Source organism: Ostrea edulis, chromosome 3 (assembly GCF_947568905.1).
Source record: "Ostrea edulis chromosome 3, xbOstEdul1.1, whole genome shotgun sequence".
Lineage (NCBI taxonomy): Eukaryota > Metazoa > Mollusca > Bivalvia > Ostreida > Ostreidae > Ostrea > Ostrea edulis.
Window position 1 is genome coordinate 85,964,234 of NC_079166.1, and position 15,094 is coordinate 85,979,327.

General features: G+C 35.0%; 1 protein-coding gene across 1 annotated transcript in view; it reads left to right on the forward strand.

The window, feature by feature from the left end:
* The window catches only part of LOC125673915 (tyrosine 3-monooxygenase-like), a 28,978-nt gene that overhangs the window by 3,091 nt on the left and 10,793 nt on the right, over positions 1–15,094 (forward strand). Inside the window, exons 2-3 of the mRNA XM_056161042.1 lie at positions 6,710–6,961; positions 9,651–9,854. Coding sequence (XP_056017017.1) covers positions 6,710–6,961; positions 9,651–9,854 — 456 coding nt within the window. The remainder of the gene's footprint in view (positions 1–6,709; positions 6,962–9,650; positions 9,855–15,094) is intronic.

A 15,094-nucleotide genomic window follows, 5' to 3' on the forward strand; every position in this document is an offset into this window, starting at 1 on the left:
TCTAATGTGTTTAAAAGATTTCACACAAAAATTAAGGTTATACATCATCACAGAGGCTCATTTTACAGAGTTTATTCTTTGTTTTGTAAACAAAGATTGCGGTATGCTATTGTTTACATTTTCAAAAGAAATGGATATCGATATAAGTTTATTATATCTTTCACATTTCAAGCATTTTTGAGGTAAAATGTGTCATCTAAAAGTTACAATTTGTGACTATGCAAAATTAAGATGCATTATATTACATAATCAATATTTCAATTGTTTGTTTGTTTACATAAAAAGACTCGAGTCTTTGTTTACACAACATATTTAAGGCTAAAATCTTGCTTTCATTCTTGCATTCAGAAGGTCAAAATTTTGGCTATCAACATTAAATGAGTTATATTTGTAATGTGTAACATCAAAAATGAAAAATATTTTTATCAAAAATCGCGAACCAGCCCCTTTAAACATTTTTTTTAATAGATTGACTGAATGTCGTCATATCTTAAACATTTAGATAAAAAATGCAATTATATGTGTCCATGTTAAAATTATCGAGACACGAATCTGCAGGTGCATTCTGTTGGTGAGATATTTGAAGCTTACCTGGAGTTTTCTGAAATATGTAAATATACTTGATGCTTTCAAAATCCGCAGAACTTCACAAAAAGACATTCTAATATCATTCCATCTTCATTTATGTGTTTGTTTAAACATTGTAAAAATATTAATCAGTGACATATAGGTCCTTTGGACCGGGTGTAAAATACTACGTTTATTGTAAAATTTATTGTATAACTGTATCATTACACATGCCACTATGATAAACAATTCACTTACTTACTTAATATGCACCTAGTACTAAACCCACCATCAAAATACATAAAACAATTATCTACTTCTCAGTGCATTTCTAATGTTTAGAATCCTTGGTATCAATGATAGCAGATTATGTTTTGTTTGCAGCAAAAAATAAAATAAAAATGATAATAATAAATAATCAGTTGAAAAGTTCTAAGTAAGGGTAAAAACTCTTCTATTACCCCACCCCACCTTTATTCTAAAAAAAAAAAACCCGTCCCATCCAAATATTTCTATGTAGAATAGTACGTATGTAAAATGCAATAAAGAGAAATTTTTCGGATTTGAAAACATGCAGAAAGGAGTATATATTTCGTTTACGATGAAACGCAGCGAAATCTAGAAAACATGAACAAGTTTTCGCTCAAACAAATGTGATGGTGGTTATTTTTGAGGATTAATAATGTGAATTATTTACAATCTACTGTTGTAGGAATAAGTGGATTTCTGCTATCATGTTCATGTAGGAATTGGTTGAATTTGTCTCCACTCCTTTCGACATGTACAGCGACGATAAATTCATATTTTATTTATCTGAAACTGCACCAGATAGGGGTGAAGCTAGCTCTTGAACGAAACGGGATAAAGGTCACGTGTACTAATTTAATATCACGTGACTAACACCCAGTTCTGCTCTGAGGACAATTTCTGAATACAATATCTAGAGGACTCACGAGTACTTAGTGCAATCTCCTATCCAAGAAATTTGCGCTTCTCATTGAGACGGCTAAGTTCATAAAGTCTACTAGAGCACTCTATATGATATGACTACTCGCTTTCCGTATAGATTAATTAATCGTGCGATTCGTGGGTGTTTTTATTTTCTGTGAATGAATGTGTATTAATTAACCCATAAAATATTGGAAAAAATTTGCATCCGATATGCGAAATAATTGTACAAAACCGATGTGTCTAGGAACTCCTGAAATTCGGAGAGAGTTGTTGATTTATCTATGTTAGGAAAAAAAGGAATCTATCGTGTGATACATTGTCATAAACTTGATTGACAAGTACATTTTCCTGACTTTTCTGGAGGGGGATGGGGGGATCTCAGAATACTTCATATTATTTTTTCTCATTTCAAAACGGTATTAAAGAATATCATTAAAACTGTTTGAAAAAAATAATTAATAAATTCAAAGAAGAAGGGGAAAAAGAATAAGACAAACATTTTAAAAAAAAAATCTAGGCTGATAGGTCCCGATTGTCTCGAGTACCCTCTGTTTTTATGCACCACGTGACTTGACGTTAAGAGTTCGGGAATGCGATTTGCTCTATCTCAGGGGGAGATAACCTTCCTGACGTGTTGACAGAGCACCAGATTGGGGAATTCCACTTATTTCTCATTGTCTCCGTGTTTGGCTGTCTCTTTACGTCCCCATCAAGTGTTTATTCTGTTAATGAATTTTTTGAGACCGCAGACTTCGTTAGATCGGCGATGAGGGCTGAAGCTTCTTACAATCAAACAAGCTATTCTCCCCAAGAAAACATGCTATCTCTGTGAATTGTTGAGTCAACATGGGATGTCATCTGCTGCTCGATATCTAAGTGGAGTTGTGGGGAAATTAGTGTTTCATCCGACGATAACAAACGACATGCATGAATTTTATCTAAATTATGAAGGGTCGAAAACGATCGTCAGATTGTTTATAGTGATCAAGTCGTATGAATGGTAAATCTGATTAAAAATGGGCTTCTTTTTTCAAACTTTGACGTTTACGTTGAAAATAATTTCGCGTTATCTTCGTATTGTTTTCACTATTGCGCACTGTAACATTTTTTAGTACTGGTAAGGAACTATTAATTGTCATGAAAAAATTTTGCGATATGAATAGTTTCTCAAAAAATATATTTAGCGGTCTCCTCGCGAAACAAAAAATATGAACAAAATATTGCGATTTTTCTTCCATAAGTCTACAAAAACATGTACATATAATACCAATAAATTCAGGTCTTTTGATAAGCCATGTTTTATGGGAAGGTTTTTTTCTTTTCCCCTTTCGTATCAATGTAAGCCCTGTTTTAGGGGTGGGGGCGGTGTTTTCTTTCCCCCTTTCTTATTAATGTAACTTCTGTCTCACTGACTCTCTCCTTATCAATGTAACTTATATCTCACTGTCTCTCTCCTTATCAATGTAACTTCTATCTCACTGTCTCAATGTAACTTCTATCTCACTGTATCAATGTAACTTCTATCTCACTGCTTCTCTCCTTATCAATGTAACTTCTATCTCACTGTCTCAATGTAACTTCTATTTCACTGTCCCTCTATTTATCAATGTAACTTCTATCTCACTGTCTCTCTCCTTATCAATGCAACTTCTATCTCACTGTCTCAATGTAACTTCTATCTCACTGTATCAATGTAACTTCTATCTCACTGCTTCTCTCCTTATCAATGTAACTTCTATCTCACTGTCTCAATGTAACTTCTATTTCACTGTCCCTCTATTTATCAATGTAACTTCTATCTCACTGTCTCTCTCCTTATCAATGTAACTTCTATCTCACTGTCTCACTCTTTATCAATGTAACTTCTACCTCACTGTTTCAATGTAACTTTTATCTCACTGTCTGTCTCAATGTAACTTCTATCTCACTGTCTTAATGTAACTTCTATCTCACTGACTCTCTCCTTATCAATGTAACTTTTATCTCACTGTCTCTCTCCTTATCAATGTAACTTCTATCTCACTGTCTCTCTCCTTATCAATGTAACTTCTATCTCACTGTCTCTCTCCTTATCAATGCAACTTCTATCTCACTGTCTCAATGTAACTTCTATCTCACTGTATCAATGTAACTTCTATCTCACTGTCTCTCTCCTTATCAATGTAACTTCTATCTCACTGTCTCAATGTAACTTCTATTTCACTGTCCCTCTATTTATCAATGTAACTTCTATCTCACTGTCTCTCTCCTTATCAATGTAACTTCTATCTCACTGTCTCACTCTTTATCAATGTAACTTCTACCTCACTGTTTCAATGTAACTTTTATCTCACTGTCTGTCTCAATGTAACTTCTATCTCACTGTCTTAATGTAACTTCTATCTCACTGTCTCTCTCCTTATCAATGTAACTTTTATCTCACTGTCTCTCTCCTTATCAATGTAACTTCTATCTCACTGTCTCTCTCCTTATCAATGTAACTTCTATCTCACTGGCCCAATGTAACTTCTATCTCACTGTATCAATGTAACTTCTATCTCACTGTCTCTCTCCTTATCAATGTAACTTCTATCTCACTGTCTCTCTCCTTATCAATGTAACTTCTATCTCACTGTCTCTCTCCTTATCAATGTAACTTCTATCTCACTGTATCAATGTAACTTCTATCTCACTGTCTCTCTCCTTATCAATGTAACTTTTATCTCACTGTCCCTCTATTTATCAATGTAACTTCTATCTCACTGTCTCTCTCCTTATCAATGTAACTTCTATCTCACTGTCTCAATGTAACTTTTATCTCACTGTCTCTCTCTTTATCTATGTAACTTTTATCTCACTGTCTCTCTCCTTATCAATGTAACTTCTATCTCACTGTCTCTCTCCTTATCAATGTAACTTCTATCTCACTGTCTCTCTCCTTATCAATGTAACTTCTATCTCACTGGCCCAATGTAACTTCTATCTCACTGTCTCAATGTAGCTTCTATCTCACTGTCTCTCTCCTTATCAATGTAACTTCTACAAATAATGTATCTCACTGTCTCTCTCCTTATCAATGTAACTTTTATCTCACTGTCTCTCTCCTTATCAATGTAACTTCTATCTCACTGTCTCTCTCCTTATCAATGTAACTTCTATCTCACTGGCCCAATGTAACTTCTATCTCACTGTATCAATGTAACTTCTATCTCACTGTCTCTCTCCTTATCAATGTAACTTTTATCTCACTGTCTCTCTCCTTATCAATGTAACTTCTATCTCACTGTCTCTCTCCTTATCAATGTAACTTCTATCTCACTGTATCAATGTAACTTCTATCTCACTGTCTCTCTCCTTATCAATGTAACTTTTATCTCACTGTCCCTCTATTTATCAATGTAACTTCTATCTCACTGTCTCTCTCCTTATCAATGTAACTTCTATCTCACTGTCTCAATGTAACTTTTATCTCACTGTCTCTCTCTTTATCTATGTAACTTTTATCTCACTGTCTCTCTCCTTATCAATGTAACTTCTATCTCACTGTCTCTCTCCTTATCAATGTAACTTCTATCTCACTGTCTCTCTCCTTATCAATGTAACTTCTATCTCACTGGCCCAATGTAACTTTTATCTCACTGTCTCAATGTAACTTCTATCTCACTGTCTCAATGTAACTTTTATCTCACTGTCTCTCTCTTTATCAATGTGACTTTTATCTCACTGTCTCTCTCCTTATCAATGCAATTTCTGTCTCAATGTCTCAATGTAACTTCTATTTCACTGTCTCTCTCCTTATCAATGCAACTTCTGTCACACTGTCTCAATGTTACATGTACCTTTATCTCACTGTCTTTCTCCGTGGGTCTTTGATCAAAAATAAGATACCGTATACATGAAAAGAAAAGTATACACAATATCAGAATATGAAAAAGCTTACTATGAATCTCTTTTATATTGAAATAGACGAATAAATATGTAGATACATAAAAAAAAGTCGATTTTACTTTTCCCTAACTAAGAATTGTGGTGTCGGAAATCACCACGTGACGCTCCTGAAGATTGTGTATCACGTGACACTCCTGTGGTTCGTGTTGCCAATTCTCCAAGGGACACAACTCCCTGATTCCTCGAACGTCAGTAAAACGATCTCGATTTAAACGATGTCCATTACCTGTTTAGATATTTAGATCGGGTTAGCAAATATCACCATCTACATTTATAGAATTGCAAAAACTCAGATGCGCGGAAACTAGAAATCTGAGAGAAAGGGCAAATCCAGAATTAGACATAAAATTGCTTTTTGGGGACATAATCATTGATCGAGTGCATAGATAAAACCTTGTACTTTGTGCTGAAATGAAGTGGTCGTATTTCCTTTAACCTAGTGCTTGTTGGTTGTAGTACCAGCATAGTATTACTGAAGATAACATCGATTTGTGTGTCTTTGATTTCACATGATAGAAGTCCGTAATCAACAAATTAAACTCATCGGTAAATATGTAGCTGTTAAACGGTAGACGTGAAATATTAGTTCCTTGCCGGAACACACCCCCTCTCATATGTGAATACTACACAGCTCTGAACCGCGTCATCAGAGGTTTTTTTTCTCTTTTTGTTCTTTGGCTTTATCCGAACTGAGAATGAAATACTACATAACGAGGTAAAACCCCAGCAAATGAATAGATCATATCTTATATCCTTAATGAGAAAGTAAAAAAACAACAACAAAAAAACAACAACAAAAACATATAAAATAAATATATCATATCTTACATCGTTAATGAGAAAGTAAAAAAAAAACAAAAAAACATATGAAATAAATGGATCATATTCTATTTTGTCAAACTGAATGCAAAATTCCTGAAATGAATAGATTTTATGCTATATTGCCAAACATATTTTCTTCACGAATTCAAACCCCCATATAATGAATAAATCATGTTATATCTGAATTATCCAACATAAAACAGAATTTCTTCAATAGTTTAATTAGAACAAATTAGTTCATGCAACATGATGATATCTATTTCTTACAGGGTATAATTAATGACACACTGAACATTCCAAAGGAAATAGCGGTCTACAGCAAATCGGAGGGGTGGGGGGGGGTGGGGGGGGGGGTGGGGGGGGGGAGCATACGAAGGACTGAACATGCTAAATGCATGTATAATCACGAAAAATAAAAATCAATTTTTGGATTTTTTTTCAGCACGGAGGGTCATGGCGTAGAAAAAGCCTGATCGAGGACGCGCGGTTCGAAACGGTAACCAATATAGAATTCGCCAAGCGAGAGCGCACAATCAGCAACAGAGGATCGATCAGCGAGGAGGAGGAAGTCTTCATTCAAAATGGCGAGACAACGTCACCCGTAGAGACGGAACCCTGCCGTGTCTACGTCATCCTGGTCACAGTAAAAGAAGGAATGACGTCTTCACTTTCCCGGATTATTAGAGTGTTTGAAGTGAGTGTTATTTTGTAAATTAAGGTTTCAGTTCCAGTCTTGAAAGTGTAGGCGTTAGCGCGTAATCATTTTTTTTCTACCCATTGTTGCACATTGAAAACGAAACAGCTGTCAACCCCCACCTCACCCCAATCACTTAGTGCATACACTTAGGTGTGAGTTTTGGATTGTATGGATGTAATATCCCATTTCACAAAAATCGTGTCGGTCATCAAGTTGGAACAGCCGTGGAATAGCAATTAATGCTTCCACAATGCACGTGGTCGAATTGACATTGTGACGTCAACGTTTTTGTTTAGTGTGACTTTGTGATGTCATTACAAATTGTTGGGAAATAAATCCCAGCTTGTTTTAGATTTGTTGAAAGCAAAACCATGTAGGAATGTAAACACACTTCTTTGTAGGGCGTATTGATATGATATCCTTGGAGGTGTTTTATATTGGAGAACGATGTTGGGACTACGGTCCTTTAAAACTGTTAAAATGGGATTGTTCTTATCATCAGACAAACTTTGGTCATTTACACAGCTTCCTCACAATGGTGTAATTGTTCCTAATTATACAACGTTATCATGCAAATTTCCATTTTTAAATCCTAATGACGTCTGACTTGTGGGGGATGTTTTCTAAACAAATAAAAAGTAACGATATAGCTGTGGGTTTAATTTGCGGCATAGTAAGACACAAAAAAAATGCATTCAATTTCAAATACGCACATTTCTTTTCCCAGACTTTGAACTTTGAAATTTGAATCAATTCCGGCACAGAGAATTACCCCATACTTAACCCTCCTCAAATTGCCATCTGTAAACAAACGCCTTGACATCAATCACTAAACTTTCACAACGGATGATCACCGTGGTACGATAATCAAGAACCAGCCTAAATTTCCGCTGCTTTGATCTTCCGTGTTTTAATGGAGGTTACAATCGGCTTTGTGTATTTTTAGGAGAACCTCCCATTAACGCGTCTAATTGCGGTTCGGTTCCGTGTGATTGGGTTCGTTCTGGAGACTAGGTTTACACCATTCCTATGTCATTTTGACCTCTTTACCGATTGTTATCATCGGATATCCCAACCCTATTGAGCAGTGGATTTAAATTTGTTTCTCAATGAAGTCGGTTAAAATAAAGACTATTTTAACTTTGGAATGACTTTAAATCACTTTAAAAAAAAATGTAATATCTCCCAACTTGATCGATATCCATAACATCAAACCATTCGACGAAAATGCTTCGCTTGACCCATTTACTCTGCATTGTAATAACAATTCTCATAATTGCGCGGAGTAAAAAAGGAATGATATTATTGTTTAACAATTCGATTCACCGGAAGTAATTCGAGCAGTCAATATCTTGAGCTTTCAACAAATAAGCGGGAAATTTAAGAGCATTGGACGTGTGTAGGTTAGCTGGTAATACATGTATCTAATGAGGGAGAAATCTGGGTTTTTTGAAAAGCCGTATTTTAGTTGATACAGTGCATGCCTGGAAGTACCTGTCGTAGTAGCCGAGTGGTTGGGCCTACGCTACGTAACCAGGGGCGGGTGGGTGCGTGGGTGGTGGTGGTGGTGGGGGGGATCCAGTATATAAGACGTTTAGAGTAGATGTATTGTTTTGTTAAACTAACTGGTTCCCCGCGAGGTCAACAGGATACCAGTATATTGTTTTGTTTACATGTATGTATTTCTTAGTTTTATGTTCCTTTATAATGAAACGTCACCAGCTGTAGATGAAGTACCGCAAATACAGACCTATGTTCTAATAGCGCTCAAATACAGACCTATGTTTTAATAGCGCTCAAATACAGACCTATGTTTAAATAGCGCTCAAATACAGACCTATGTTTTAATAGTGCTCAAATACAGACCTATGTTTAAATAGCGCTCAAAGCTGTCATGGTGAACGTTCTTGAATGTGCCAACGCCTGGTAACAAAAAAAAACAAAACAAAAAAAACAAAACAAAAAAAAAACAAAAAAAACAAACAAAAAAAACAACAAAAAAACAAAAAAAAACAAAACAGAAAAAAACAACAACAAAAAAAACACCACGAAGATGACGAACTAAACTGTGACATATTTCATAATTCCTATCTAGAATGTAAAATTAAGAGTACGCCATTCTTTATATACCGATTGATTACTTTTGTTTACCTGGTCAATATATAGGGCTCACGGTGGTTGGAAACGGTCGATAAGGGATGCTTACATGTACTTCACCAAATCCCACCTCTGGTATATCCAGGGGTCCGTGGTTGCCCAACTCTTAATTTTGTATTCCTTATAGAAGTTATGAGATTGATCACTGTTCGTTATCATCACATTTTCACATATGTTTACCATAAATACCCATCGGTGACATTTTTCTGATATGGATGAAAAGTGTAGGACACGAACAATGATAATTTGAAATTGAAAACTTTTAGATTTAAATTTATCTTATTTAGTGAAAAATGCAGTTTTAATAGAAGATAATATAAACCCCCCCCCCACCCCCAAATGAATAAATAAAATAAAAGCCCTGCTGGACTCAACTCTACGATCTACATAACAGCAGTCGACTCAATAACTTACCCAGCTAGACGATTACATTTAAAAGGAATATACATTGCTGATGTTTATATTTGTCAAAAGGAAGCGTTATTCCTCCTTAATCGTGTGTTTGTTTGATTCTAATCTTGAATTTCAGACCACAAAGGTAGTCCTTGAACACATAGAATCTCGGAAGTCACAAAAAGTTGGCGCCATCTTCGATGTTTTGATACAATGTGTATGTTCCGGCCAAAAAGTGACGTCACTGATGAACGCCATTCGGCAAAATCCATCAACCGTGGAGGTTTCCGTCATTGGAACGAAAGACACCGACCCTAAAGGTCAGCATTATGTCTGCATCACACTCCTCCTTTGATGTTTCCGGAAATCCCCGTTTGCTCTGTTCTCGATTTTGTGTTTTATAGCTTTTATAAGTGTTATCACTGATCGTTTCGTTGTTGTTGTTCCGTTATTGTTTTTTCTTTTTTCTTTATCTTCTGCACACAGAAAATCAGCATTTATTCGCGTGTGAGAAATATCTGCGATTTCCATAATGACATGCACGCGAACATTCATTGTAGATACTGATCGTTGCTGTTATAATTCTTTTGTGTTTTATCGGACTATGGCCTCACAAGGGTCTAAAATAAGAATTGTTTAAATTCCACGCAAATCTGTAATTTGTTGTTGCACTTAATTATACGGATCTAAGAGTAGATATTGTAGAGTTATTTTAGTTTTTTATGTTATACATTTGTAAATTCTAACGAGTTAATCAAAGCTCAGTGTTGCGAGCCTTTGCTTCATAATTTGGGAGGCACGAGTTCCAGGTCCCCTCGTGTATTGACGGCCTTTTATCTAAGATGTAAACATTAGTCATAGATGTGGCTTCACCAAATGCTCGCCATGTTTTTTGGTCTTTCAGATATGACCTTATAAACGGAGGTACCGTGTCCCAATAGGCGTTGGGACGTTAAAGAACCCTCATTGCTACAGCCATAGACACTTCTTACAAACAAGCGAATAAACCATATCTGCAAACCTGCTGAAGATTAATCGCTACATGTAGTTTTAACAGAGATACGCCTTTTATCGCTCTCCCCTACACACAGTGACGTAATTATTGCGTCTACAAATCAAATGACGGAGATCAGATACAGATGATCTCCATTGTAAACAGAGCTTCTACGAACTATAGTCACGTGATGTTCATATCGCGTTGATATCGACGCTTATCCTGTGTACGTAGCTTTAGTTTTTTTATGCCCCCGAGACCGAAGATCGGGCGGCATATTGTGTTTGTCCTGTCTGTCATTCTGTAATTCTGTCTGACATTTTAACCTTGCTAATAACTTTTGAAAAGTATAATGTAAGTGCTAGAGCTTTGGTATTTCACATGAGTATTCCCTGAGACAAGACTTTTCCGTGGGTACTAAACCTTTTGACCTTGGCATTTGACCTACTTTTAAAAAAATGACATAATAACTTCTAAATAGTAAGGATTAGAGCTTTCATATTACACATGAGCATTTCTTGTGACAAGATATCTGTACTGGTACCAAGATATTTGTCCTTGTGACCTTGGCCATCTTTGGGATTGGACATTATCGGGGGCATTTGTGTTTCACAAACACATCTTGTTTCATTTAGTGAAAATCATCGTTGTTATTATTCTAATGAATCTTATCGTAGTTTTTATTTTAGTGAATATTATTGATAATTTTAGTTAATCAATGAATATTATCGGTATTTCTATTCTAGTGAGTATTATGAAAGTTTTATTTGTCAGAATATTATCGACTTTCTAATTTTAGTGAATGTTGTTCATAGTTGGATTTTAATAAAGTTTATCTTATTTTTTGCTTTAGCGATTTTCATATTTTCGTTCTTGTGAACGTTATTGCATTTTTAGTGTAGGATTAAACAATCGTTTTGAAGAATTTATCGATGTGTCAAATCTGGACATTGTACTCACAAACTGAATAAAAGTGCGAAGCAATTTTATGTTAAGTTTGTGAGTAAAATGTCGGGAGTTTATACATTGATAAATTCTTCTAAAAGAATGTTTGATTCTTATAAAATTCCAAAACTTTCCCTGTATTATCAATTTTAAAAAATTGAATAGTTTCCCCGCACTATATTATTTGTTTTCAGTCGCGTATGTATACATATATCGATGAGTAAGCTCTCATTTAGCTTTATTTCTGTCCAATCAAAACAACTGTAATAAATAACATTGGAATTATGTCAAAGTATATCCATGTAATTTTGAATTGCATTTAGTAGATATTATCTTTTTTATTTTCGAATTGCGAATATCATAGTGAATTTAGCTTTCCTTTAATGTGGATGTAACGGTATAAATTTTCCTATGGCGGATGTTACCGTAGGTCGTATTTCGTTTCATTTCATTCCTCGATCAGAGAGTTTCTTGATCGATGTCGATATAATTAATTATCAATTAATGAGTCTCGTGATTTATAGTGACATCAATGGTTATCAATTAGTTAGTCTCATGATTTATATTCACTTCATCATTTATCAATTAGTGACTCGTGATTTATATCGACATAATTTATTATCAAGTATCAATCAGTGCGTTTCGTGGTTTATAGTGCCCTAATTAATTATCAATTAGTGAGTTTCATGATCTATATTTACATCATTAATTATCAATTAGTGAGTCTCATGATTTATATTTACATCATTAATTATCAATTAGTGAGTTTCATGATCTATATTTACATCATTAATTATCAATTAGTGAGTCTCATGATTTATATTTACATCATTAATTATCAATTAGTGAGTTTCATGATCTATATTTACATCATTAATTATCAATTAGTGAGTCTCATGATTTATATTTACATCATTAATTATCAATTAGTGAGTCTCATGATTTATATTTACATCATTAATTATCAATTAGTGAGTCTCATGATTTATATTTACATCATTAATTATCAATTAGTGAGTTTCATGATTTATATTTACATCATTAATTATCAATTAGTGAGTTTCATTATTTATATTTACATCATTAATTATCAATTCGTGAGTCTCGTGATCTATATTTACATCAATAATTATCAATTAATGAGTTTCATGGTTTATATTTACATCGAATAGTGACTCTTGTAATTTATATCGACATCATTAATTATCAATTAGTGACTCTCATGATGTATATCGACATCATTAATTATTAATCAGTGACTCTCATGATTTACAGTGACATAATCATCACAGTAAGTCTTTTGATCGCAGTCAATATCATTAATTATTACAGCGAGTCATCGTCATAATCAATTATCAGTCAGTGAGTCTCTTAATCGATATACACGTTATTAACTATCAATCAGTGAATCTACATATTTAATTATCAATTAGTGAATCTACATCTTTAATTATTAATCAGTAAGTCTAAGGTCGATATTACCATCAACCACTAAGCCTTTTGATCGATATCGACATCATTTATTATTAATCAGTGAATCTACTGATCGCAGGCGACATCATTAATTATTAATCAGTGAGTATTGTGCTCGCAGTCGACATCAGTAATTATTAATCAGCGAGCCCTCTGATCGCAGTCGACATCATTAATTATCAATCAGTAAGCTTTCTGATCGCAGGCGACATCATTAATTATTAATCAGTGAGTATTGTGCTCGCAGTCGATATCAGTAATTATTAATCAGCGAGCCCTCTGATCGCAGGCGACATCATTAATTATCAATCAGTAAGCTTTCTGATCGCAGTCGACTTCATTAATCATCAATCAGTGAGTCTCTTAATCACACTCTTAGAAGGAAAAATAGGAGCTGGACGGATTTTGAATTCCATCTGAATCATTTGGATAATCTTTTATGGAAGTAATTATTTGCTTGAAGGAGGATTTGGAAAGTACATTGTAATATATGATTGATTGGTTGTATATTGTTTAACGTCCCACTCGAGAATTTTTCACTCATATGGAGACGTCACCATTACCGTTGAAGGGCTACAAAATGAGACTTAAGCTCGGTGCTTACATCCTTTGACCAGGGAGGGATCTTTATTGTGCTACACCTGCTGTGACACGTGGTCTCGGTTTTTTGCTGTCTCATCCGAAGGATCGCTCCATTTAGTTGCCTCTTACAACAAGCAAGGGGTATTGAGGACCTATTGTAACCCGGATCCCGGGGGGAGGGGTACTGAGGACCTATTGTAACCCGGATCCCGGGGGGAGGGATACTGAGGACCTATTGTAACCTGGGTCCCCACGGTCTCTGTAGTGTATGTACTCGGTATTAAATTTTGCGGGGTTTGAAATCAATATTTCGAAAATTATATTATCGTTATAACGATATAGTTTGAAAATACAAATTTTCATGCTGTCTGACGTGATTCATACCAATACCAATACACCGATCTTTACACACTGATTTTGACTACAGATGACTCCGTTTACCTGATCAAGATATATTAGACCTACGGCGAATGTGACCGGTCGACAGGGGTTGCTTTCTCGTCTTAGGTTCCCGATCATACCTCTGGTGTGTCCCACGATCATACCTCTGGTGTGTCCCACGATCATACCTCTGGTGTGTCCCACGATCATACCTCTGGTGTGTCCCACGATCATACCTCTGGTGTGTCCCACGATTCGTGTTTGCCCTACTCTGAATATTGTTTTCTTAATGGAATTCATGAGATTGATCGCTGTTTGTTATCTCAACTTTTTCGAGGTGACGTAAGTCAGCCTCGTATGTCAGACCCCAGCTTCAATGGCGCCCTGTTTTAATCACTACCATTTGCGAAATCAATTTGATTTTTAATATAAGAAATTTGTTGTCACATATGCTAATGCAACGTAAAAGCTGTCACAATTCACTTTGAGATTGATATAGGATCCATATGTTTACCCTCTACGATAAGCGAGTTAAATAAGAATTTATGAAATCGCAATTTTTATCCCTTCGATATGAAACAAAGTCCACACATCAAAAGGAATCGCGAATTAGTGTTTAGGTTTGTAAACAAGATCAACATTATTTGTCGTTTGCCAACATTTTATTCCACGATCTTAGAAAAACAGAATTGGACTGTAGGAAACGATTTGCATTGCTTCTGTATTCATTCGCATTTTCACATATAGACGGGGAAAACATGGTCTATTTTTCTCTAGGAATTCTGGGTAAACAGCTGTCTCCTCTTATGTCTGAAAATTATGTTAATTAGCCGATTTATCGCCTATCAAAATATAGTTCACATTGATACTATGTTCCATTTTTATTAAACTGTTATATATCAATTCTGTTTTATGTCAGATTGAAGAAGTCTTCCTTGTATGTGATCTGTTGTATTTATCAGGCAGAAATTGTGTGTAATTAGAATTTTAATATTAAACTCTGCACTATTTCTCTGTATCCATACGCGCCACGCTATCCTGTTTATCAACAAGGAGAAAACGTCTTGCCTGAGAGAACTGATATATTCTTGCCAACGCATTAACTCAAGATAATTATCTGAAACCCAATGTGTTAATTTCGTACAATTTTACCAAAATATTTCTTTTGGACGCATTTTTTGAGATTTTAATACTAAATCTGGGTG